Source organism: Limanda limanda, chromosome 21, assembly GCF_963576545.1.
Source record: "Limanda limanda chromosome 21, fLimLim1.1, whole genome shotgun sequence".
Classification (NCBI taxonomy): domain Eukaryota; kingdom Metazoa; phylum Chordata; class Actinopteri; order Pleuronectiformes; family Pleuronectidae; genus Limanda; species Limanda limanda.
The window spans coordinates 17,126,916-17,154,346 of NC_083656.1; the positions used below are offsets into that span (position 1 = coordinate 17,126,916).

Here is a 27,431-nt window from a genome sequence, read left to right on the forward strand (position 1 = left end):
ACTTCCTCGTCTTCTGGTTCCCTCCTGTTGAGCTGCAGCAGCATCCATACGCCAGAGCGAAGACGACCAAAGACAGAATTCCCAGCACAAACAATCCTATGACCACAACACCACCCAGTGCCCAGGGCTCCTGGTTCACCCGATGCAGGAACCACTCCACCCACTCCTCGGGTGACTCTGTGGGGTTCTCCAGCTCAGATACACTGCAAAAGGGAGCAAATAAACCCAGATAAAATCACACATGGAAGAAGAATATGGATATAAAAGCCATCAGATCATGTGATACTATTAGTCTATAGAGCCACATAATCTGCTGAAATGTTTCTAAAAGCCATTAAAACAGTTTAAATGTTTTTCACCAAAATGTTCCACAGACATGCTGATGTTAAAAAACTATTGTCACTCCACACATTCCTGCTCAAAAACTCACCTATGTACAGCCATGTCCAGCTAAATGATCCCCTCCTCACGGCTCAGTGACTCCTGACAGAGAGTGAATATAACGTGGTGTGAGAGAACACACGGCTTCAGCTACTTTCCTGATCCACTCGCAGCCCTGGAGGTATTTGAGTTTCGCACAAACATTACAGTTTAAAGTCAGTGCGCAAAGAGGAGTCCACCCTCAAACGGCTCCATTCCTGTTTTAAAGGCAACACAATGCTGTGTGTGGGGCACAGCAAAGTGAAAGCAACAGCTCCTGGTTAATGTTTACTCAAAATACCGGCTGTTATTGGCATAGAGGTCTGATAAGGAGGTCGGCCTATGATAGTGTAATGTTTGAATAAAGCTCTACTGTTTCTTTTTATTAATACTTATTCTTAAGATAATAACAAATACGTCTGTAGAAAACATTTCACTTCTCCTTCAGTACAATAGTATACAGTATAATCTCTTCAATACAATACTGTCACATAAAGACAGACAGCAGTAACTGTAGAAGCAGCAAAGCTGAGAAATCTTTAGGCGACTTTGCAATCTGTATTTAGAAGTCATAATATCATTAATTATCCCTTTTTATTTGTAGATTGTTAAGTATTTGCAACAGAGCCCTATAATACGATATAGTCCCTGTTTGCAACACTCCCTTTGTAAGTATTGTGTGCATAAACTGCAGTCTTGATGTGATGTGGATTCAATTATTAGAATAAAGTATTATGCGATAGTGAATGGGGATCACACTATTCTTCAACAGATAGTACTATAGTCTCATTTGATCCTTGATAAAAACTTTAATTTAAAGAACTTGAGCATTTATTTCATTTCCCTCATTAAACACTTGTATGTAACAACATAATAAAAATACATAAGCAATTGTATATCAAACAACAAACAGCTCATTTTCCATTTAGAAAATGTACAAAAATGTATTATTTCACTGGACCAGCAGAGGGCGATCTTATTTTCTACACCAGCTAGTTTCTTGTGAAAACATGGAACTAGCAAGGAAATTCAAATCGACTGTATAAGTGTGAATGTCTGTGTCTTTTCCATTTTGTTTGTCACATTCCTGCTGAATATCAACAGGATGTCAAACCACTTAATTTGTCATAACACAGTCAGTGTGACGTTCAAGCACATATCAGCTCTCTGTATCTTTCATCCATTGTTGTTGGAAAGAGCTCACACACTGTTTCATTGTCCCCGTTTTTGATGAATCTTGATGAGTCGTACCACTGTGTTGATGTATATGTTAGCATGGATATGGTTCTTTATGCCAGAACTGGAAATATCATGGGAATATGGCCCCATACTTCTCTTGATGAAATTCCTTTGAATCCCTCCACAAACTCCTTGACAGTGAGGAGAAACGTTTCTTTTTTTTTTGAGAGTTGAAATAAAGGTCTTGTAACAGGGCTGTGTTTAGTCAGTTGTCGGTCTCCTCCTCATTTGGGCTCTAGAGGCTGAACTCTGGAGGCCTGGTATTTTGGCTTTCCACCGATGCAGCAGTGGCTACAGGACAGCCCGACCATGAAGAGTACCATGACTGAAAGGAGGGAGGACAGAGGGTGGGGGTTAGTATGTGCTAGGAGGAAAGATTGATATCACAATTAAAGCTGCACAAATCTATATTTTACACAAACCCATGGTCAAGTGATCTTGTTGAATAAAAACTGAATGAAATATCATCCAAAATCTGCATGTCTCCTCAGCTCAGGCATCTTTTAGCTAATTGTTTTGATTTTGTGGTCCACAGCTTTACAGTTTGCTTTACTCTTACAAATCTTCCTTTGCTTTCTGCGTGTCAGGCTGCTTTTTTGGCAAAAATGGCAAATGCTAAATACTGAGTAAGCAAAATTCACAATAGGCTGCTGAGTAAATAGCACCATTAGCAATTGCAACGCTGCTAATCTCTCTCAAGAAAAAAAGAGAGTTAAAGAGTAAATATTGGACATAACATTCATCAGCCAGCAAGACACATGATTAAAATTAATAAAATTGTTAAAACTAACAATAAGTAAATAATCAAAATATGTAATAATACAAGAATAATAATACCCCCCACCCCGACCTCCAACAAAAAAACATTTTAAATACAAACTTAAGACATGCCTCAATGTAAACCAAACATGTTATTATTTCACTTTATGTTCTGTAATTAAGAATACATGCATATCTGTGTCTCCGTGTTACATCTGAGCGTTGCATTGTATTGATTGTTTAATCACAGTCTCTTCAGTCAGCTTGGATTGTATGTATAATGCAAAGGAAATAGTTTGCTGTTTTCATTTATATAAGCTAAGTCATTTTATTCTATTTCAAGTTGCCTTGTAAAAACCGGGCTAGATTTTCTCATACAGCTAACTCTGGCTCATATACATTAATTTGTCTTTTGATTAAAAAACACTGTCCCTATCATACTAATACACAAATTATATAAAATTTAAGTTCCATATCTTAAACTCACCAACAAACAAGATGAGCACAAAGAAGGCTCCCTGCTCCAGACCGCTGGCCTGTGGGAGACCCTGAAGTTTGTCCGCCAACTTCTGCAGAACATCCAGCACCTCCTCCTTCACGCCCATGCTGACTCTCACACAAGGAGGGAGATGAGCAATAAATCAGCAATCAGGCCTTTGAATATGTTACACTGCAGCACCTGAAAAAGACAAGATGATGTTGAATGAATGAGGGCTTCAGTGTCTCAAGTAAAGCTGCTCCGGAGGTAGAACAAGTTATTTTCATCTACAGCTCCACCCTTCACTACTTCCACCCTGCAATTACCCCTCAAGCCTATCGCTCCACTGCTTGTGATGTAAGTAATAATTTCATACACCCATAATCCAAAGTATTGCATTTATACACAGCACCCCTGACTGGCCTACTGAGTACCTTCCTTAATGTACGTATGTGGATGGACCAGGTGAGTGTGTTGTGTGTAACAGAAAACAGACTGGGCCTGATACCTTGTCCGAGTATGTTTGAATCCACACAAAGGAGGCTCCGTCCCACATGCTCAGTTTAATTATAAACAAGGCAAAGTATTTCAGGCCTGGCATTTCAGTACTGAGGCCTGTCATCAAAACTGCAGCAGCTGTGAGTGGGTGATATACCAGCCAATACTAGACTGGCTCTGCACGACATACAGGCTGTGAAATGGCAACGGAAATGATACTGAAGCCATTCAGTCACCAGAGATACATTTTGAACAGACATGTGGGTCTTAATGATAATAACTGGATTTATACGAGCCTATATAATTTATATATTATGTATAAATACTCTGAAGAGAAGCTGGTCTACAAAGCCAAATTTACAAAATCTGAAGGGTTGATGGCGGAACCTTATTGGTTTGAAAAAGGTAAATAGATATAACTACTATTCTTATTATGTTCACTATTTTACAACCTGGTAATCTAACTTAAAAACGTAGTTGTATTGAATTAATTATGCCAAATTATTTCTACTTAAAAATTATAAGTGACTTTAACTTGATATTTTAGCAACATAATTAAGTTAAGTTTAAGTTAGTTTGAGTTATACTCCCAGCACTGTATGTGCTTTGAGATGTACCTTGGTATGGACAAGGTCTTACCTTTTTAGAGGGGATCTGATAAAAGGTATCGAGTGTATTTTGACATAATTAGCATGTGGAATCCCTGAGTTATGACAAATAAGGGAATTTTGTTTGGTCAAAGTGACCTTGACCTCTGATCTTTGAGAGTCTGTGGCTCAGGAGGTGTGTCGACCACTAAACCAGAGGATTGGTGGTTTGAATCCGGTGGCCCCCCCTACACCTCTCTCAAGTTGTGTATGTTGGAATAATATGTAAGTGAAGATGCACAGTGGAGTTATACCAACTTTGTCTCCTTTGGTGAAGGATCACCCTTTAACTTAGGCCGGAAATATACATGCTGTTAAAACAAGCGTAGACGCCTGGCTGGTCGTTAACGTAGTTGTTTCTAGGTAATTGCTCACTTGGTCAATAAGCTTGTCTTCAAAACTTTCCACCATTGTTGTCGCCTCTTTTTGTGCCCGTTGACCCCTGACCCCGTCACATTCCCTAATACTACCGCTACACGGCCCCTAACGGCCAAGTGCATATTGAATCTGACGTAGGCGTAGATTTAATTTCTGAGGACGTGCACAACCGACGCTACAAATGGACATACCAAGGATACCTGAGACAGCCATCATGTGCACATGTACGTGTATAACAGCAAGTATATCTCCTGCCTCAACCATAAAATATTTCTGGCAACAATCACAAGCACAGTTCACCTCTTTCAATGTATCAATATCACACCAGTAACCAAATGAAAGAATGATTAGAAACAATGTTTCATTCAGACCGCAGCTTTTTTCTGCACAGCGGGAACAGACAATCAGGATCATTCCCTGGTGTCTCACACAAGTAGAGGCCCAAGAATGAACACCCAGGAGCAACTCCAGGGCAAATCCGACAAACAGGCCCGACACAATTAACGTCACCAAAGCACAAAGCTAAGCAATTAAATATGAAGTCAACTCCCATCTTTGTGCCATTATCCAATACAGCTTTAAAGTCGCTGTGTTTCCAATACACCTACCATGGCGCTGTGCGCTCCCTGCGCGCCGTTTCCGTGTACTTTATCTTGTTTGTCGTGTCGGTGAAAGCTTGCCTTTTATAATATGTACTGAAGAATGCACATCCAGATACAAAACCCGAAGAATCTCTTTCCAAAGTTCTTTGATCCAAAGGTGTTTTTTAACTTTATGTTCAAAAGGTAAAAAAAATACTTTTCTGTTCAAAAGGAAGGTTGTTATTTTTCAGTTCCAAGGAAGGGGTTTTTACTTTGTCTTCCAAAGGAAGGGTTTTTACTTTATGTTCCAAAGGAAGTTTTTTTTTACTTTGTATTCTAAAGGAAGGTTTTTTACTTTTCGGTACCACAGGGAAATGTTATTTTACCAGAGGTCAAATGGTTCTTCCCCTAATTTACACAAATGCTACCTTTACTGTGAATCCTACATAGTATATTGCTTAGTGCCCAGTAGTGTCTTAAAATATAAATGGAAAAATAACAAATAATAATAATAATAATAATAATAATAATAATAATAATAATCCTTACAATTTCAATAGGGCCTCACTCTGTTATGCGCTCGGGCCCTAATAATAATCACAATATAATGAAATAGTTCATTCACACACTAGTTGCAACTGTACTAAATACAACATCCAGTAGAGTAAATGACAGAGAAAATGTTGTTGACGTTTTATTAATACAGGAAGTATATTTCTAACAACAGATAAGCTGCCACCACACACTTTCTGTCAATTTCCTTGTTGTGGTTGGCATATTAAAAGTGTCTAGAGATGTAGCAGCAGTCTGCAGCTCCTATAGGTTCCTCCTATAAGCTAACATTTTGGTCGATGGGTGAATACATTCCTGTTTGCTCATGGTGAAAATCTCAGCCACCTGCCAGAGTTGGTCTGAGGAATGCTTGAGTCTTGTCTTTGTCCTTCCACTGCACTCCCACATCATGTTTCTCAAGTAGCGGAACACAGTCATACACCAAAACACGCTGCTTCATTTTGTTTAAAAGAGTTTATGTCTTCTTTTCAGCTCAATAAACATACTTAGTTAATTTTCTTCCAACAATATTGAAAAGTCTAAAGTCTTTTCTGTTAGTGCATTGGAAATCATCACTTGGTATTAGTTATTCACATGGTATAAACTGTTGTGTATACTCACATGTGAGAAGGAAAAGTTCTTACCTCTGCTGTACAAGCACTTTAGAGTGACACAGCTTCCACTTGTTGACTGTTCTCTGAGAGGAGAACCAGTGTGTTGTATACAGAACCGTCCCCCCAGTAGCAGTTCCACAGACCCCTCGCCCGTCTTGTTTCCAGCCTCCCCCTCCTCTGACAACTCCCTTTAGTTTGTCTGGAGGTTGTTTGTGGCCGAGCTTGCTGCTCTCGGGCTCTTCATCTAATTAGCCTGCTCCAGCTCAGACTGCAGAGACTGGATGTTTGGAGTTAATCTGACTCTCTCAGCAGATCAGCAGCGCTGCAACTGTTCCTCCTCCTGCTGTGTGTGTGTGTGTGTGTGTGTGTGTGTGTGTGTGGTTGTATGTGTTCACTTTCTCTGGCTACCAACTCCAGTTCTCAGGGAGTTTGTCTTTACCTCCTCCCGCTCCCCCTCTTCTTTCACCCTCCCTCTCTCCTCCCAGCCTCTCCCCTGTCCAACCACCTCCAACCAAAATGTACTTGTTCGCTGCTTACGCCGACCCTCACTCCCCCTCACCCTCTGTGCAGTGTGTACATCTGAACACTCATCCCCCCCTCTCTCTCCCTCCCTCTCTCTCTCTCTCTCTCTCTCTCTCTCTCTCTCTCTCTCTCTCTCTCTCTCTCTCTCTCTCTCTCTCTCTCTCTCTCTCTCTCTCTCTCTCTCTCTCTCTCTCTCTCTCTCTCTCTCTCTCTCTCTCTCTCTCTCTCTCTCTTTCTGTTGCTTGAGACCAGCTGTGCCAGGGCCTCTTTTTTGTCTTTAGTCACCGTGGAGACAAGGAGCTGGGGGTTTGCATGTGTGTGTGTGTGTGTGTGTGTGTGTGTGTATCCATCTGGTGTCCCATATTTGTCAAGAGCATGCACGTTTGCCTTAGCGTCTCTTATTTCCTCCATGGCCACAAATGGATGTTGTGCAACAGACATTTTCGGTATTGGAGATATTCCTGATAAATTCATCAGATGCTAAATTTCCCCATGCAAGTTCCTCCTCTATCAACTGTACATCAGAGGTGAGGCCTTCTGTGTTCCAGGAAGGGTCTGACAAAGAAAGATCAATAGGCTTGTTCCTTTCAATTTATATTTGTTTATTTTCTGACATAGTGCCTGCCGTGCATTCTCCTGGTGTTCTTGATGGAAAATTGGTTCTACTGGAGCGTCGGCTTTGATGAAAATCAACTATGTGTGTTTGTGTGTGTGTGTGTGTGTGTGTCATTGTCAACTAAAGGATATTTGGACTTTCCGAGCTTAGTCCATTCTTCCCAATATGGCCATTACTTATTTCCTGAAGGCTTATCAGAACACCACACACAGTTCCTACTCGTCCATTTACACATCCAGCACATCCAGTAGCATGCGAGTCATACACTTCACACAACATGTTGTAAATAGATCACAATCACATATTTCAACTTTAGAAAGTTGGTATGGAAAACATGTCAGCAAACTTCCTCTGTCCAACTGACATGGGTTCAACACATTTTTTTAGACACTTTAGCTGCTAAATGGTTATTAGCTATATACATTTTTTAACTTGTCTATTACCTGTCTGATTTTCTATCGAAAACAAGTCACTAGCTGAAACACGGACTGAACCAAAACAGTGAGCTGAAAGATACTAAATTGCTGCACAGAGCTGAAGGGAACTGATATATAGAAATTTGGTGCAGCTTAGTTGAATTTAAGAGGACTGCTGAGCGTTGGCGGAGGTATCCAGTCTACTGAGTGCCATTCTAGTTCTCATAGCTTTGTCACTACAATGACCCCTTTCTCATAACATATATAATATAGCTGCTGTAAAGAAAAAATTCAAGCGACATCATAAATCTCAATCAGTTTTAATTGTAGCCCCATGACCACTCCCTATTCACACTATTCAGACTTATTGCTCATTAATTCCTGCACAGTCATCACTTTACAGTAAAGAATTTCTCAAAGCTAATATTGTGCCAAGACCAAAAACAAGCTTAGTCATCCTTACGTATGACAACTGTACTCTGAAGTTCACATTCAGTCTTTAATAAAAAGTCTGCACTCAATGTAATACATCACATTTCAAGTCTAAATAAGAAATCTGTCTTGTAGTCTGCTCCTGTGAAGAGGTCAACATGGCAGATGTCCCTGCATATTTGATTTGGTCTATGTTTTTACACCAGGTGCCCTTCCTGACACAAGCTGGATCAAACCACCAATCTGGAAACAATCTGCTCAACCGCCTGAGCCCCAGAGTGAAAGATGAACGTATTTGTGGAAATGTCATTGCAATTCATGGTAAGGGTCAGTAGTGTATGAGTAAGTAGGGTGCATGTTGTGAAACAATAAGCTCATTTGAATAGACCCCAGTGTGATAGGATGTGGGGAGGTCCTCTGAAAGGAGGCCAACTGAGTCAGTCTCCGCACAGCCTGTGTTTCAGTGGGTAATATGATAGCTATTTAACCCTGCGACCCCTGACGCTGTCAGACACAGAGCAGCCTTTACAGCCTGAACTTGAATAAGCATGACTCACTCCACAGCTTCATTTTAATTTAATCCTGATGTACACATTTACAGGAATCATGAACAAGTCTTCAATAAGTCATTCTATCACTGTTTTATTACTATACTACCATGTATTTGCAGATTGAACAGATACATGTTAACAAATATGATATCAGTTTTTTTTTAATTAATTGCCAAGAAAATTCTGTCACAGTTTATCTCAGTTGTTTCACTTAATCTACTCTAGCAACATTTTAAAACCAATAGATGTTAAATGTAAAATTATGTCAAAGTGAAAAAAACAGCAAAACCTTAACATTTGAAAAGCTGCTAACTGCAAATGTTTGTCAATTGGCCTGATGAAGACCTTGACTTAATTTTGCATGATTCATTTATCATTAAAGTAGTTGATGATTCATTTTCTGATGATCAACTAGTGATTAATTTGAATAACTTAACAATGGCACTCAATACAGGAAATTGTGTTTATAGGTAATATTTAAACAATCAATCACAGCATTTGAATGTAAACTACCAAAGTCAAACTTTGAGTGATTGGTAAGGCCTGATGGCTCTCAAACATCATGTTGATATCCGATGTGGAGTTCCACATGGGTCCAAAGTATTGTGATGTCATTGGCTATTAAAACCTCCATTAACCCACATAGTCAAGCTGATGATGTATATGTATAGGGTTAAATAACAAAAAATACTTTATTGTATAAAACATCCATTCGAATTGCAAATTTTCATCATCTCTCCCCTCCTTTCTAATGAGACAAAGCTTTCCTGAATTCTGAGCGGATGTCTGTTTTCAATCAAATTTCTTGTTTAACCCTTTGTTAAACATGTTCTCCAAAGGTTTTTCTCCATTGTATTGTAACCAGTTGTTGACCTTGTGGCTGTGCAAGTGGGGGTAGGGTTGTATGTGCTACTTTGATAAAATGTGGAGGATGAAGACAAAGGAAAATATACAGAAAAATAATCAATAAAGAACCGCAGGTCAGATCCACCCCTGCTGCACCCTAAAAATGCTCCATAGCAGTCATAGCAACAACAGCTGGTATTGATAAGGCAGCTATTTCAGTGTGTGTGTGTGTGTGTGTGTGTGTGTGTGTGTGTGTGTGTGTGTGTGTGTGTGTGTGTGTGTGTGTGTGTGTGTGTGTGTGTGTGTGTGTGTGCATGTGTGCATGTGTGTGTGTCTGTGTTTCAAATTATTTTGCCAGAATCATGAGAGGACAGGGTTGGCTGACAGCCATCAGTCCCTGTTATACATCAGACAGTCCTTCCATCAGGAAGGTTAAGAACAGCTCTGTTGGTGTGTCATACAGTCTATAGATATCACCATGTTATACAAAAGGACACGTGGGTTTTAAACAGATCGTTAAATCAGTGACATATAGTATTGCTCCGAGGTTCACAAGACAGTCCAGTAGCAAAATACAAATCCTCTCAATCCTTGTAGAACTTGTTCAGGGAGATACATTGATCCCTCTTTCACAGAACCATGACTCTTTCCCTAAAGAACACATTTTGTAGGTTTTCTTAACAGGGAACTGAGGAGTCTGTGTGTCAAACAAAGGTTGAACTGGTTAAATGTTGTATTGTTGTTTTGTTAATTCTAATTATTTGAATATTATCTATTAAACCCCCTGCAGAAAATATGATATTGAGATGAGTGATGTTCTATCCACTTTATCACCATAATAAATATGCTCCGAGTCGTATTTAATGATGATAGGTTTTGCTGCAGTGTATAATGTTTTTGATACTGCATTAATTGAAACCTTAGGGAATAGAAAATATCTAATGGTACCAGCATGTACAAATATAAAACCCCAGCTTGCCATCTAGTGGTGTGAATACCATATAACACTGCTTGTTGGAGAGCGTGGCCAGAATCTTATCTCTGTTCTTTAAGTTGCCACAGAACCCAAGGACAATAGTCAAAGGATTTTCGCTCTTGTGTTTCAGTTAGCTTTGGAGTCCCCATCTTGTGGTCCCTTATCCACTATGTGAAATAAACTCTTGATGGACAAACCAGTAAAAGTTACTAGTGCTGACCCATCTTGCCATTTACATACACATATACTGTCTATAGCTACACCAAGTGTGTAATCCCTCACTGGCTTCCTTCCCACGATGCAGGGCTACAGCTAGAAGAGGGCCTGCAAGAACATCTAATTACTTAATCCACAGTAACGGCAATTTTTTCGAGAACCCCCTTAAATTGAGTGCGCGCATTGGCAGGACCTCCATATATCAGCTCCAGCCCCCCATCACTAGTGCAGGCTCTGGCATCAAATGCACAAAATGGCAGGGCTCGTAACCAGGACATTTTGGCTTCAAGTAGAGATGTCCATCTTTTATACACAGTCTATGGGTTTTCTGGGTATATCTTTATTTATATATATGCAATGTATGCACTTTATATTTGTAATTTTGATCATTAAATAGTTGTTTTAAGATTAGAATGATGTGGTCTGGTCTTATTTGTTTCTTTTTGGTTAAGCGATTTAGTTTGATTGGACGTTGCCAAGTTGTGAGTCAGTGTTTGAGCTCTCTTTCAACTAGACCGCCCAGGCAGCTCTATCAGTGTGCTACATTAACGTATCCTAACAACAGTGCATTTAGATACATTATAACCCTAATAGGGATCAAACATTAGCTCAAATAGATTAGCCTCCATGCAATAACGTAAACATTTTATCTGCATCTGTGGAGCGCCATCATCCAGATCTAATGTAGCCCATGAGCAAATGCTACGTTAAAATGCTGTCTGAAAATGTTTGTTTCAATGCTTCTTTATAACTGGTCAGTCAAAATCTTAATTAACAGCCTAATGTTGTCCTTGCATGTGAGCAAATCTAGAGGACTATATCTGATTGGCTCCTAAAGTGCCTCTGTCTTGTCAAAAAAAAGGGACTTAATAACAATACTTACAATACATAAGACAATTTGTAGGAGTTTTCATTTTATAATAAGTTTTTGTAGTAAACAATTTGCCTGAATAAGACATTTTCAAAATATGTTCAATGAAGTGTGTCTTTGTTTAAAACAATAGAGCTTTAATAACTCACGTAGTGACTTAAATGTGCTCCTTACTGAATCAGGAATTGTGCACTGGTTGACATATTATTGCCCCCAATGTAATTTTTTGCTCCTTTATAGCAGATTTGGAAAACTCATAGATGAGAGAAAACACAAGTGCAACGATAATGCAGCACTTCTACGGTCTATGAGCGCGAGGCGCGGAACAGGTAGAGAGAAAGTTGTGGTTGCAGGATCCCCTGTTGCCAGTGCTGGGCGATGATGGGGGGGGGGGGGGACAACGACAAGAGGGAGAGTGGCGTAGGAAACAGTGAGAGATTTGGGGAATCTAAATGTGTGTGTCATCAGCACAACACGTTTTGTTGTTTTTCTTTAAACTGAGCTAGTGGGAACGTGAAGATGTGGAACAGAAGAGGCCCCAGAATAGAGCCTTGGGGAACTCCACATTTTGACCACTCAGATGTGGACAAAAGCAGGAGATAATTCATGTGGGATTCAAACCAGTTAAGTGCTGTGGCAGAATGTCCCACCCAGTTGTGGAGGTCGAATGCAGCACTGAGAGCCAATTAAACAAACAATTTTTTTGGGGGGGGGACTGAGGTGCAACGTTGAGGCTTACCAGCAGCACTTGAAGGCGTCCTGGGCGCGCAGCTGATAACAGGGACGAGCTGTGGTTGTTGCAGCAGCGCTGCCACGTCCGAGGATCCTCTGCTGCTGGCTCTGAGCACCGGGATGGGCCGGTGCCGGGCGGAGATGGGGGGATGACGAGTGGGCGGGACCGAGGAAACGCGGAGGAGAGGAGGCAGGGAAGAGGAAACACGTAGAGACGCGACACACACCAGCGGAAAGAGCCTGCGCGCAGCTCCAGCTCCAAGGAGCATCCGCTGCTGCCACCCTGGAGAAGCCTGGCCGCCGGAGAGCTCCATTGTTCGGACACACACAGGCTCGATTCTCCGGGTCCCTCCCACCCACTCCGGTTCTGGACGAAGGGGGTCCCCCATGCTAAGCGTGTGCAGGATGGAGGAATTTGTGACCGAAGAGGAAGAGCCATGGTACGACCAGCAGGACCTGGAGCAGGGTAAGACCAGACACAGCATCCTATCCCCCCCCCATGCGCCGGCCGGTCAGCTGGCCCTGCACCCAACAAAGGCCCTGTGTCCCCGGGGGGAGAGGAGAGACCCGTCCGGTGCGAGTCTCTCCTCGGTTCCACTGAGATCACCCCAGCATGGATGTGGTGGTTTCCTCCGGGCAGGCGACGCTTGTTTGACAACAATGCATTGACAGCACGCCAGGCTGGGCCTTGAGTTGCAGAGACAGCACCGGGCGCATCCTCGTGTTATCAGGCTCTGAACCACGGCTGCAGTCCAGGGATCATGTTTTCAAAAAGTGAAATACAGTGTTTTGCTGCGATGCAAATATTAGTCAATAAATCGATTAGTTGATTAGAACGTCATCAAATTCGATCTGCTTTATTTCACTCTTCAAGATGCGTCTTTAGGTTGTTGTAAAATCGGAGGTCACTTGTATTCAATGTGAATCTTTTATAATTTCGTTACACAGGGACCAATTGTGTGCACGTCATCAGAGTGAGTTGATTATTCCAAGGGCACTTACCTTCATTTTGGCATCAAGCAAATGAGAACTGAACTATAAAGTATGAGTAGTACTGAATCATCTGAATCCACTGGATGGATGATTGAGTATATTTGGCCAAAAATGTGATCATGACAAATGTGGGTATCAGGCGACATCGATAATTATCACGATAAATATCAAATTATTATATCTTTTAAAATTAGATATAGATTTTTGCTCCTGATGAATGATTAACAGCATAACATTTTACAAATCTGATTTATCAATTTGATCAATTATGTGTTTTATGTTTCTCCTCACTGTGCTTACACAATGCATAAGCAGTATATTGATTTAATTGGACCTTTTGCTATTATTGAAAATTATATTCAATTATATTGATATTGTTTTATTGCCCAGCCCCTTTTTATAGTCTATATGAACACACTTATGCAGCTGGAGTCATCAAATGTTTTTAACTGAAAACCAACCATCAAAATCGTTTTCTGTCTGAGTGTTGATTAATCGACTGATCTTTTAACGTATCTGCTTTAATAATTCACTTTTGCACAGGACAAACCTTCCAGCAGGAGGCTTTCATTGTGGAGTCTTTGTCTTATAAATCTAATTCGGAGTCAGTTAATTGACCTCTATCATTCCATGAAGGCTTCCGGCTCTGCATGGTCGCATTGTACTGGATGTAAAATCTGCAGTAGCTGTACAAGTAACTGTCCACATTCAACTTTGTTATTCACCGTCTCACAAGACTATCCTTAAAAACATTTTCCATATTTATTTAATCATTGATGCAAAATGCATTTCATCACATTTCTCTTATGCCAGATGGACTCGGTATCAGCTGATTTCCATAAACATGTTAAAAGACACAACTGATAGCCAGTCACATAGGAAAATATTTTTGGATGAGTTCACATTGACTAAGATATCCAAATATATTCACCGACCAGATTATCACCATGGACTCATTTTGGAAATTTAAATCCTCATATACAATATTTTGCTGTGCATGACTTGCAGTCTTAAATCCAGCTTAAATCCAGTCAGTTAATATGATTTTGTTGCAATTTTACTTTGTCAACAAATGACTCATCAGTGTTTAAAGACACCCAAGGACTCATTTCTGTCCTCTGCATCACTTACTTAATTTCCGGTCTCTTCATCTCCCATTCACTTGTTCCTGCCAAGTAACTCTAATGGTACATTTCACTTTGCTGAGGTGGCATGGTGCTGATGCAGAGATTTTACTTGACTAGAAAGACACATGCACCAACAAACATATCTACAGCCATGACGCCACGGATTTCTCAGACATCTTCGTTCCTGTGCACCCACGTCAGTGCACCTGGGGATAAAAATAAATCTTCTTTAGTCGTCTTTATTTTAGGAGATGGTGAAGGGGAGAGGTGAGCAGGACTGAAATTGAAAGTCAAAATGGCTGGTGTAGCGATGAGCAGAGTCTTCCCATTGAGAGCTATGTGTTTGATGGAGCAGAGAGGATGTCGGACCTCGTCAGAGTGCTGACTGCCCGAGCTCAACTTCAGTGGTGTGACATTTCAGGAAGCCACATGCCCTTCAGAGAGAGACGACACCTTATTGTACCTTGTTGTCATGCAGGAATCAGCATTTCAACAGCAAGCATTTCATCAACAATGGGATCCAAGTGCGTTGTGAAGGACATCTAGACAAAAGCAACTTGAGACAAAAAAAGATGGGGAAAAAAAACAAGATTTAGTTCCTAAAATGTGGTGCATGTCTGTATAGTAGTCTGGATAGTTCATAGAGTGTTTTCCCCCTAACCATTCAGTCCTCTATAAAGATACTGCAGTACTTTGAAATCAGTTTTTAAAAAGCAGGAAGCCAGTGTAAAGATCTGACAACTATCTTGGTCAGCTGCTGCTGTCTGATCGATACAGAGACCTGGAAACACACAGGTTAGGGTCACAGTACTAATTCCCATCCTTCAATTAGGATTCAAACCAGTTAGATGCTGTGCCAGAATCACTTAGCCAGTTTTCCAGTTTCTCTAGTAACACGTTGTACTGGAATGTAACACTGAGATCCAATAATACTAGGACCGAAATACTGCCACTGTCTGTGTTTCGTTGGATGTTTTGTTTTGCTATTTCCTTTTTTTTATTGTGTGTGTTGATATAGTGCACTGAAATAAAACACATAGAAATTATCAGATAGAGCGACACCAGTCACCACAGCCTTATAAATGTTATGTCTTATAAAGTGTGTCCCCTTTGCAGTGTGTTGGGTCCATCACATGCTGACTCAGTCCATAGTTATCGACATAGTTATTACTAACTCTGCCTATCATGATAGTTTTCAGACCTTCAGATAATAATAGTAATAATAAAATAATTATTTTTGGTACCACATTCTGATTTTGGCATGTTGTATTCAAGATAAACTAAAAAAGGATATATTTTAAAGATGCAATTGACAAATCTTGACTTAATTTTGGCATATTTGATTGCATTACTTTAGGCCACAAATTATCATACATTATTTTATTAAATACAACTTTAATTATCCATGCATGAATAGCTTAATTCAGCAGCTCACATTTCAAACACTGAAACCAAGAGCAAGTCTAGGCATGTTATTAGGATGCTTCCTTGTTTGGACCTATTGTGTGTTAGCTGGAGCTTCCGCTGGCTGATGAAAGAGAAATGAATGCACAACGTGGCTCGACCAGCTCAGACTGGAGGCTTGTTGGCTCCACTTGCGTCCGACAAGAGGTTTTCTCCTCTCTTGAAATGGTGTTGTTGCAGCTTAACAAATGCTAACGACACCCAAGGACAGAGTCATGGACCATTAAATATTGCTGCATAGGAGCACATCATACAGTGCATTAGGGGCAGTTTATAATAAAGAACCACCCTCATCTATATAGCAGTAAATAATTCATTTCTGGCCTCTGTATCTCGTTTCTATTTGGAAGTCTGGTCTGCAACACAGGAAAAGGGGAAGAGAAGACGCCTTGTTTTCCACATTCCAATGAATCTCAAGGGTGATGTGCACCTTTCCAATACGGCTCTATCTGTGGAAGACATTACCGGTTACAGTATAATATGCCTGTCTATGTACGCACGTATACCCTTGGATTCTTACAAAATTCAATAGTAAATAGTCATTAAAAGCTAAACTCGCCTTGTTTTCCCTGTGTGCAGCTCTCTTAGTGTGCAACCCCTCTCCCAGCTGGTTGCAGCTGCTCTTCTGGTTAATGCAGGAAATGTATTCTTCATTCATGATGTGTTTACGTCTGCGTTGTGGCCTCACTGATTCCATCGTGTGTGCGTCAAGCCTCTCGTCTTTGGAGACCAATTAAACTCAAAATGGTCACAAATGTGTATGATGTTATCTAGCAATGTAAAGTACTTATGTGTTCCAATTCATTTTCCACACACGGATGCCAAGCCAATTGAACACACGTAAAAACAAATTAACAAATGTTAACATTGTAAATAGGATATTCATATTCTATCAACTGAGTTTTAGTCACAACTTCACTGATGTGATCGTTTTTGTGTCTCCAGCTGCACAGGAAATGCATGATGTGTTTATGTGCCTGTGGAGAACTGGGACATCTGGCCTTCGTTTACATTCATATTTATTTATCTATTCAGCCACCGTATAATTTAGTCACAAATTGTCTTGTTTGTGAACCAGAACTAACAAAACTAACAAAGCTACCAATTAACCAGCCACCTAACTAACTTAAAAGATCATACCATTGTAGATTATATATAAAGATAGAAGACATGATTGCTTCTCAAAGTGAAGCCATAGCCTCTTGATTGCCCCCTATTGGCTGGCTGCAGTACAGATCATAAACCCTCCATGTTAGCAGATAGTGCAATGTCAGTTTATTTAGCTGAAAAGGGTAGCTGGCTGCAAATGCACAAAATGGGAATCGTTCATATCCGGAGTATTTTGGCTTCCTTTGTGGATAGTGGGAGGAAGTGGAGACAGATTGTCCATCTCTATAAACAGTTAATGGATCAAACCAATTAACACATAAAACCTAGAGGGAATAAAACAGCATTAAAGAAAGAGTTAATGGGTCGAAGCAGTCAGTAATACAGGCCAGATGTCTCCAGACATATTGATCAGTAATCACAAAAAATCCACACTGTTCAATGAGTAGTTGATATTGTCCACTGATCAGGATTATAGAGATCAATCCTTCCAGAATATCAATCTATTCCATGCCGTGTTCAAATACAGTTCTGTAAACCAAAGATGTTCGGCCAGTTAGCTCCAACTGTAGAAACCATCACATGCTAATATATTTATATTCACAAATATTTATCAATCTGTAAATATAGAAAAATGAAATGCAAGAAATATTTTTCAAAATGCAATAATACACATTTTGAGTCTAATTTATCTGCATAGACAGGTCGGTATGGAGCAGACAGATAGTTGTGTGTGGCAAGTATTGACTTGCTAAGTAGTTTGCTTGTGCAGCGAGCTGTATCGATTTGCCCTCCTCCCCTGTCTCACTCTCAGTCTGTTTTCCTCCTTCTCTTGCTCGCTCCTCCCCCCTTGCTTCTGGTATTCTTCTCTCACTGATGCTTTTGACCGTGCAGCGTTCACTCAGGCAGCTGGAGAGAAGTCCACATCTGAATTTGAACATTAACTGCTCTGGTTTTCTTGGCGGTTCTAGACTAGCCCAAGGCCGGATTGGATTTGAAGGGCTTGTTGCATATCCTCTTAATAAAAAAGAATAGCTAGAATGGTATAATCAGTAGAGTGCACACTTCCACCAAGGCTTGGCAGTCCCTTTTAAATTCAATTAAACTGCACCAAATAGCACATGCTTATAGTTATCTGTGTCTAATGTGCCTATTTTTTTCCATCAACATCCATTGATTTAACCCAGGAAAGTGGTTAAAATGTAAATGAGATGTCTTGCAATGTTAAAGAAAGGGAAAATATATTTCTGGATTCCCCCCTTGATCTGAATCTGAATGTACAAAGTCATATATATATACCCACCTCCAAATATGCCTCACTGTTCTTCAGCAAAATCCATGAATTCTTCCCTGAGAAAAAAACAAAAAAGCCAAACAATGTTGCAATGTAAACAAAAGTGGTGAAAGAAATAGTGGTTCTGGCCCTTTATCTGGATTTGTACCAAAATGTAATAGAATCCTCGCTGACCGATACCACATCCTTCCACTAAGTTCCATGGAAATCTGTTTGGTTGTTTTTGTGTCAGCTAAGCTTACAAACCAGTGGATAGGGATGACAACATACCCTCCTTGGCAGAGGTATTAATTCTCAGTTAATTTACAGAGGGAATGCTCAGGTCAGCTGGATGAACTAAATCTAAACAAGATTTTTAGATTTATTGTTTGTTCGTCAAATTAAATGTGTAATAATGTGTTTTCAACAACTACTTTCAATTGCTTATGTCTCACTGAACGGCCTCTGGCACCAAACACTACACAACATGTGATGTTTCAAGCTACAGTGACAGGCTACAGACACATGCTGTGTGAAAGAGTTTATCTCATGAAAAATATACTATAGCTGAGATGCATGAGAAGAAAATGATTTAGAAATGATCTGGAAATCCAGAAAGAGTGCTTTTCATATTTATGTCGCCTTTAACTCCTTCATAGTATAGTATAGTAGTATAGTAGCTTTATTTGTCAATTACTTTACATGTACAGACATACAAAGAAATCGATATATTGTTTCCCACTCTCTCCCACGGTGAAACATAAAGTGCAGGGGGCACAACGGATAAGACAACAAGACATTTCCTAATTCTAAGTAAACAGATTCAAGTACAGCACGTATAGCAGCATAGGTTTATGTAAAGTAAAGTGTAGACGTACTAAAGTGATAAAAGTGATCATGGTTATGCTGATAATGTTTCCTGGGCAGCATGAGTGATGTTAGTTCCACGCTTTGAGCGGCACAGTATTCCCCCAGAGCCTGTCCATTGAACTTGTCCTAACAGAATGAAGGCTGTCTGGACTCGCTCCAGCGACAAGTCAGGATCCATTCAGTGGCACCTGAGCTGGGCCCCGCAGGAATTCATTATACCATCACTACAGAGGGAGTGTGAATTAGTCCATATGGAGCTGTTGAACCTGCTGCTCATTAGTCTAATTGAGGGAGGTGAGGACAGGCCTTGCAGGTAGAAGAGGATCAGAGTTTCAAAAAATTGCAGTGACAGAAAACTGATGACTGAGGTGAATACAAAACTAGAGCAGGACCAATTTTTTCGGTTTGCTAATATCAATCGAATGTGCCAATATGAAAACTTTAACTTTACAGAATAAACAATGAAGACATGTGTGAATTTATGTTGACATTTTACATAATTTTTCAAGTTCTATATGTTTACTATTGAATGTATATTTTTTCTGCCTATATCTATATCTTGGCCTGTTGCTTATGCTGCGCAACACCTATAGACACCGGCTCTTGTTGTCGCAGGTTGTTGCAAATTCAGGTGCATTTTAAAATTAATTTCTTGAAAAAGTATTAGCTTTTTCCACGTTTTTTTTTTACATTAAAACAGCAGCTTCGAAATTACTCTGATGGGTCACTGACTTGGAATATAGAGAATGGTGCCACTTTCATTCCCACTACTTGCGTCTTTTCTAGCTCTGTGTCATTTTGGTCGCAGATTAAATTGTCAGAATCCGGCCAACCAGGTTCAGGAAGCCGGGGATCCTGGGTAAATCACACAGTTCAGTCTTGTTTCAGTTCAGTGTCAGGGACGACACAGTCAGAGCTCCTGCCAACACATTGATAGACTTTGTTTTTTCTTTACATGAAACCCATTTCAACGCTTGGACACAGAGCCCAACTGACTTAATTTCCGCGTGTGACTGCAGAGGGCGCTGTTGCTCATTAAGAGTTGCATAGTGTTGCTTTAAGAAGTTGATTTCGCAAATTTGTTAGCAAAGGTGTCTATCTAATCTACAGCGGATGTGGAACAGCTTTGACATTCAATATCTGGTGCTTTAGCGGCTAAATGCTCCACTACGTTCAACAGCATGTCGGTAACTTTGTCTCTTTGTCAATTGGTACTAGTTTGGTTTATCTGAAACTGCCTGCACAGCACAGAGGAGCTTCAGACTGCAGTGGGAGGTAAATGTTGCAGTGATGCAGGTCAGGAGAGGCTGGAAGCTGCTGTAGACCTGGCGTCTGTCCTAGTGATCACTATTAATCTTTAAAGACAGAGCCAGGACTGTATGAGAGGATGACTTCATCGGCTGCTCGCTCTCGTTCCTCGGTTTCTCTTTGTGAGGTCACAAAACCACATTTCGCTGTGTCACACACGATGAAGGCCATCAATACTGCTGAGTCAGAGCACAGTTAGAATACAGACAGATGACGTCTTTATTTCAGAGGTGGATTTGTCGGGGCGTGAAAAATTGTGGAGCAATAAAAGGTTGGTGTCGAACACAGTGGATCCATGTTGAATCCCTGTGGAGAAGTGTGTCTCAAAATCAGGATTTGGTTTTATTTCCATGCAGGTTTACATATACACAGAATTTGCTGTGGTGTATTTGTGGTATTAATATAAAAAATTATAGAAAAGGGAAACAAAAATTGAATAAAAAAAATACTATAAGCACCAGGGGATAGAATGTGCAATATTTTGAAAGTTAGTACTAGTGACTGGATTTTGCAAAGTACAGTTAGTCATTAGTTAGTTAGTCAGTTAGTTATTTGCCAAGTTAAAGTCAAAATTTTATCTTGGCACCAGACTCTGACCTTCATATTCAGTCGCCTGCAGGGAGACGTGCTGCGGAGAGGATCACTGTCTGTCTTTCTGCTCCCTCAGCTCTATAATTGAAGCAGACCAGTGCAGACTGAGACGGACCCTTTAATAATTCGGTTCCAGACCCTGTTATAACGTGGCCTAGAATAGAACAACGTGCTCTATTAATCCTGACAGCAGGTCATCTAAATTGTACGGCTGGCGTCTGTGAGATTAGCTTCTCCCTCTTTTCCTGTCCTCTGAGAAACCATTTCCTTTTTCCCATTTGTGAAAAGGGAAAGATGTAACATATTCATATTGCTGCCTCTTGTTTTCATCCGTCCCTCCTTCACCCACCTCTCCTTGGCTTTCTACCCCCTGTCCTCTCCTTTGACACATTGTATCCATCGCAACATCTCCAACCTTCTTTTTTAGATGTTCTTCTATCACCTGTGACCAGTGTAGTATCTAGGATTTTTCTAAATCAAGGCCCATAAAGGGGCCACAATTTAAGAATTCCTTATTCAGTAAGGTGCACATTTCAGTCATTCCGTGTTAACTGTTGGCTCTATAGCTTTGAGCAAACCCACACTCTTTTGAAAATTCAAATTCTTGACAAATTGTCATTTATTCGCGGGCCCAACAGATTGGGCTGGTTTCTTCATCTTGCTCTCTATTTCTCTCCTGTTTCCAGACCTCCACTTGGCGGCCGAGCTGGGAAAGACTCTCCTGGAGAGGAACAAGGAGCTGGAGGACTCTTTGCAGCTGATGTACATCACGAATGAAGAGCAAGTGCAGGAGATTGAGGTATGAATGACGAATCCTGTCGAAGCAGAAAGGAGCTTTTCCTGGTAGATTTTCAACAGCTCCCATGATCTCCAGCTCCTTTATGATGTCCTCAACTTAGGTATTTTGTTATTGTTTTGATTGAGAGACCCCTTGTGGCCGAAGTTACATTTGGGAAGACAGTTGGAAGCTTTACTAAAAAGGGTAATTCTCCACAAATCTTCATAGTCTAAGTAAAATAACAACATCTACTAGGGAAGGACAAGACAACCATGCAAACTGTTGTTTACTTGAATGGTTCAATTTTATAATTTATATGTAATTTGATGATAGTACAACAAATTATGACTTGGTAAAAGTGGAGGTTTTAAATCCCTTGAATCTTAGAAACGGTAACTGGCCTCAGCTCAAATCTCTAGGTCCATTTAATAGATTTTTAGGGTCTTCCAGTATTATCACATGACCTTTAGAGAGAACAAAAATTAGAAAAAACTAATTATATGTACTTAAAAAGAATATATAAATAATAATATAGGGAGCTCAGCCAAATTCTAATAACATCCAGAGAAAGCTCTTGTTTCCTCCTGGCTGTTCTTCTACTAACAATGTTGTAACTCTGTAGATTTGTGTGTTGCGTTTACTGCCTGCAGTTGTATTCACAAAGCCTGTGTGTGTGTGTTTGTGCTAAAGTACCTATCAAAGCAGCTGGATGTTCTGCGGGACATGAACGAGCAGCACGCCAAAGTGTACGAGCAGCTGGACGGGACGGCCCGAGAGCTTGAACACACCAACCTCACTCTTGTGACAGACAGCAAGGCCTCGCAGCAGAAGATCGAGAGGTGAGAAGGGACCGTGGGATTTCCTGTCTCTTCTGTCTCATCCTCCTTCTTCCTAGTTCCTAAATGTTTCCTCTTCCTCCTGGGCCAGATTAACAGGGTCCATTGATACTCTGCAGAACCAGGTGGAGTCCCTTTCGGGGCAGGTGGAGCAGCTACGCTCCATGGAGCAGCTCCGTGTCAGGAGGGAGAAGAGGGAGCGACGCAAGACCATCCACTCGTTCCCCTGCCTGAGGGAGCTCTGCACAGCACCCAGGTTCTTATTTCCGGCAGTTTATAAAACAGTTATCTATTAGAAAACAAGCCTGATATATATTTGTGTCATGTTTTCAGGTATGAGGATGAGTTTGTAGTGGGCAGGGCTGAAAGCTTTACCGTGGAGGCCAAGCGTCCACCATTCGAAGAGGAGAACCAGCACCTGAGGGAGGCGGTGTCGGCCCTGCGTGCAGCGGTGCGCACGGAGAGGGGGCGGAGAGAGGGCGTGGAGAGGGAGTGCAACCTCCTGGTTTCGGAGTATTCGCGGCTGCAGATGCGAGTGCAGGTGAAGAATCATACATGATGACAAAACCCAGCCAGGACAGTCACATAACATCATAAGCTTTTGTAGCTGACATAGAAATACCAACATATTAATCAAGAATTTTTTTCAGTCAACGTACAAAGCTTTAAATGCCTCAAACATCAGCTTCCATAGCTTCACATAATGACACTGACTGGGTGGACACCATCACTTTGCTTACACAAGATATTCCCATTTTTCCTATGAAGCCATTTTTATTGATACTAACGTGTATATACACAATATAAAATGTTTCCTTTAAATGCAGCCAATCCATACAGCGTAATACATAAAATACCCCCATGATATAAATCGTATGTCTTTAAACTGTCAAAGTTCTCTAATTATTGCCCTATAGACATGATAACAAATAGGGGTGCTGGTGATGCTGCAGCATCCCCTACTGGTAAGGTGCTGTTATTGCAAGGCCCACAAAACAACAACTTTCATTAAATTAGATTTTAAAGAGTAACACTTTGAGAGCAGAATAGACGACAGATATTTTATTTAATTTTAGAGCACTCAGTGTGTTCACTTTGTTGCCTGACTGCTGTACAATTGTAGAATATGATGTAGATAACAGTGAATACTGAAAGGATAACAGATGTTAGTGATGTAACAGTGGGTTTGATATGCCTCAAAAAGCATCTCTTATTTATTTCATGGTCCTAAAGCCTGACGTATTGACTAAATGATTAAGAAGTAATTTATCACTAATGAAAATAATGGTTAGACGCTGCTTCTCTTGATCTATAGCACAGTATCAGATTGGTGCTCATTCAACACTTTAATTTGCTTATACAATATTACAGTTTGCAATTCAGCATTAAAGCTGTTGCATTCTATAGTTTATCATGATAACGGATCAAATGATTTTGTGCAACGTTAAATTGATCCCCCATAGTTAACAAACATTAGACAATTTTTTATTTTTTTGCTTACCCTTCTCTTTGTTTGTGGCCACGGTAGCTTCTTTGTCAGGAGAATCTGTTTGTCTTAATTAAATTGTGTTTGGCTTTGCTCCCAGGACGCTGAGGGCTGCCACACGAGGGTACGAGAGCTGGAGGTGGAGCTAGAGGAGCTGCAGCAGCTACGTCGCGCTCGAACCTTCCTGCTGGGCGGCGAGGATGACGGCGTGAATCTCACCCAGACTGTCCTCAACAGCACGCCGGAGACTGACACCTTTCTGGAGGTGGAGGTCGCGGAGACGGGGGGAGGGGTGAGGGAGGAGACCGAAGGCGGAGGGGGCGTCGGGGGTGCAACATTACCTGAGTCCAACCCTGTGAGGAAAAGCTGCAGCGACACAGCGCTCAACGCCATCGTGGCCCGTGATGCGTCCGGCCGCAGGAGAGGCAGCTATGCCCTGCACGCCAACAGCGTGAGGAAGAGAGGGATGTCCATCCTCAGGGAGGTGGACGAGCAGTACCACGTCTTACTGGAGAAATACGAGGAGCTGTTAGGGAAGTGTCGTCGCCACGAGGAGAGCCTGTGTCACGCCGAGGTTCAGACTTCCCGACCAGTCTCCCGAGACCCATCCATGAAAGACTGTGCTATGGGCCCCATCCCGGTACCACCGCCAAGCCCTACCCAGTCGCCATCCACCCCAGAAGCCATCGAGAGCATCAGCAAGCAGGTGGATGCGGTGGATAAACGACTGGGACAAAACACGCCAGAGTACAAGGCCCTTTTCAAAGAGATCTTCTCTCGTATCCAGAAGACCAAGATGGACATCAAAGCTACCAAAGCTGTTAAATCTAGCAAATCTGGCAAAGCTGGCAAATCTAGTAAACACTAGCGGTTCACCGATTGGTTGATAAGAGAATGGTTATGTGTCTGAGAATAGGTTTAGTGTAAACATTCTTATAGAGGGTGCTATCGCGGAAACTGCTAAATTTAAGTATAGTTCACTTTTGCTAAAGACACACTAATATGTTTTGGTTTTTTTAACGCCTCAACCCTCCCACAGATACGCCTGGCGTCCACACTACTCTGGAGTTCGGAAACGCTGCTTGACCTGTTTTAGTTTGAAAACTCTGGGGCTGTGTTTTAGTCTGGATGGAAAAATATGGAGATGTTTAGAAACAATGACATAGATATTCACAACTGCTTACTGATTGGGTCTTTTTGGTCATGACTTAGTTTTGACTAATTCATCAGGCTCTATCACATGAACTCCCGTTAGAAAACAACTGGCAGTAGCCTCTGTTACCAGTGTAGAACGCAACACGGATCATCAATTACAAGCGTTGCTGACCCTGTTGTCTTTGCTAACAGCTGTTGTGCATTTAAATTCTGTATTTTACAAAGATACAACTGTTATCATGAGTACGAGACAAGCTTTTATCGCAATCAGCAACAATTCCTGTGTCCAGCGGGACGAGCATGCCTTCCTGTTTGCACCGGCACACATGCCCAGTGTATGTGAGTGGTCACATGATATGCGTTTTCAGGCGTGTTGGTATGGGCGAGGATTAAAACTGATACAGAGCCAGAACGATTGTACGGACAAAGATCGTTTTAGTTTGAATTAGTAGGATGAAGCCTTTACCTGAGGTCAAACTAGACTGCATGGCTTTAATCCAGAATTGAAACCTTCCATCATACACAAGTTTCTGATTTGCATGTAATCAATTTTAGCCCCTGCAGAATTTAGTCAAACTCAGCATATAAAACATGAATGAATTTGTTAAGGGCTATAGATCACCCCCTTCATATCATTTGATTCAGTGTTTGTACTTCATATATCCTGGCTTCCCTGCCTTAATAACGCAAAGGCAAATACTACACCACAATAACACAATAAAAGCAAAATGCCTGTGATGCTAACAACTGCACGTAACGCTAAGGCTAAACGAGAAAATTGCATTAGGAACATGAGTGGAAATCTGAAATGAACATTACATTTTTCTAGTAGATTTGTTAAGATAGTGGACTAACATTTGTGTGATTGCATTAAGAAAGATAAAAATTGACCCTTTCATATATTGACGCAAATTATGTGTAAATATGTTTGTGTGTGTGTGTGTCTGTGCCTTTTGTGGAGTAGAATGACATTTTGAGAAGTATTTGAAGGAGTTTAATGAGAAGATCCCAACCACTGTCATGCCTAGATACAGCTAGTAGCAGATATTCATAGAATAGCAAAAAGCGTGAAATCAGGGGTTGACTCACGATTGGTCGAACACATGTATTGGCGGGACCTTGCTACTGTGGCTCCATCCTATTATGGCTAATGTGCAGCCTTCATGTCCGGCAAATTTTGGCTTCTGAATAGTCGGAGGAAGTGGAGACGCATTGTCAACCTTTATATACATGTCTCTATGATGCTACGCTAACCTGCTGCTGGCTGTAGCGTCATGTTGAGCATACATATATTAAGTGGTATCAATCTTTCCTCAGAAAACCTCAAACTGTCAGCGAGAAAGCAAATAAGCATTTATCTAACTATGTTGCTGAGTCAACACTTGGGCGCGTTCTCCTTTAATTCAAAGACAGCATTTGAGATCACGTGTAAAAAAAAAGGTTGATAACTGTGAAGCTTCAGAAAAGGCAGACTGGAAACTTTGTTCGCTTTTCGAAATTATACATGTCCCTTTACTGTTTTAAAGTCACTTCAGCTCTCTAGTTAGAACTGCAGTAGGTCTTAATATGGACCACAAAAATGCCATTGGGTCCAAAATAAACTTGCCCATTGAAATTTAAGAAGCATTGCTGTTTATTCACTGTACATTGCAATATCTACAGTATAAGATAACTGGCTAAACCAGTTGTGTCGGAGTGATGCTTCCACTAAATGCTAAATAGCAGCTGTTTTAGATTAAAGTTGCCAAGGGCAATGGACGCATTTTGTTGTTATCACCTAGCAGTCTTACCAAACTATAAAACTAACCTGCAACAATTGACGCATATTGTTGTTTTCACCTAGCAGTCTTACCAAACTATTAAACTATCCTGCAAATATATTGCACCTTTTTTCATAGTATACAATACCTATGCCTTTTTTTCTAGGTAACGTCCTGCAGTTTGTACAAGCCTTTGTTATGATGAATGTCACCACAGCCAATATTTTATATCTGTTCCTTCTGTAAAATTCAAAATGAAACAAAGCTTTAATCCTTTCCAACGGAAACCAGAAGAGGCCCTACATGTGTGTTCTGAAAAAGCATGGACGATATTCTGAA

General features: G+C 40.9%; 1 protein-coding gene and 1 long non-coding RNA gene across 3 annotated transcripts; one reads left to right on the plus strand and one right to left on the minus strand.

Annotated features, from left to right (window-relative positions):
* Positions 1-1,251: 1,251 nt before the first annotated feature.
* On the minus strand, positions 1,252-6,461 carry LOC133028276 (uncharacterized). The gene is made up of 3 exons (XR_009683293.1): positions 6,197-6,461; positions 2,906-3,097; positions 1,252-1,984 (listed from the first exon to the last, which is right to left on the minus strand). It is a non-coding gene; the product is annotated as an uncharacterized LOC133028276 (long non-coding RNA).
* A 6,270-nt stretch (positions 6,462-12,731) lies between these two features.
* Positions 12,732-25,114, plus strand: LOC133027980 (cerebellar degeneration-related protein 2-like). 2 transcript variants are annotated; one of them, XM_061095169.1, is made up of 7 exons: positions 12,732-12,810; positions 21,764-21,876; positions 22,546-22,694; positions 22,783-22,947; positions 23,025-23,232; positions 24,278-24,469; positions 24,524-25,114. In XM_061095169.1, exons 1-7 carry the CDS (start codon positions 12,732-12,734, stop codon positions 25,043-25,045), a joined length of 1,428 nt encoding a protein of 475 aa, XP_060951152.1. In that variant the 3' UTR covers positions 25,046-25,114. The 2 variants fall into 2 exon arrangements, with proteins under 2 accessions (XP_060951152.1, XP_060951150.1); XM_061095167.1 differs by having other exon boundaries at positions 24,278-25,114.
* The last annotated feature ends 2,317 nt before the right edge of the window (positions 25,115-27,431 follow it).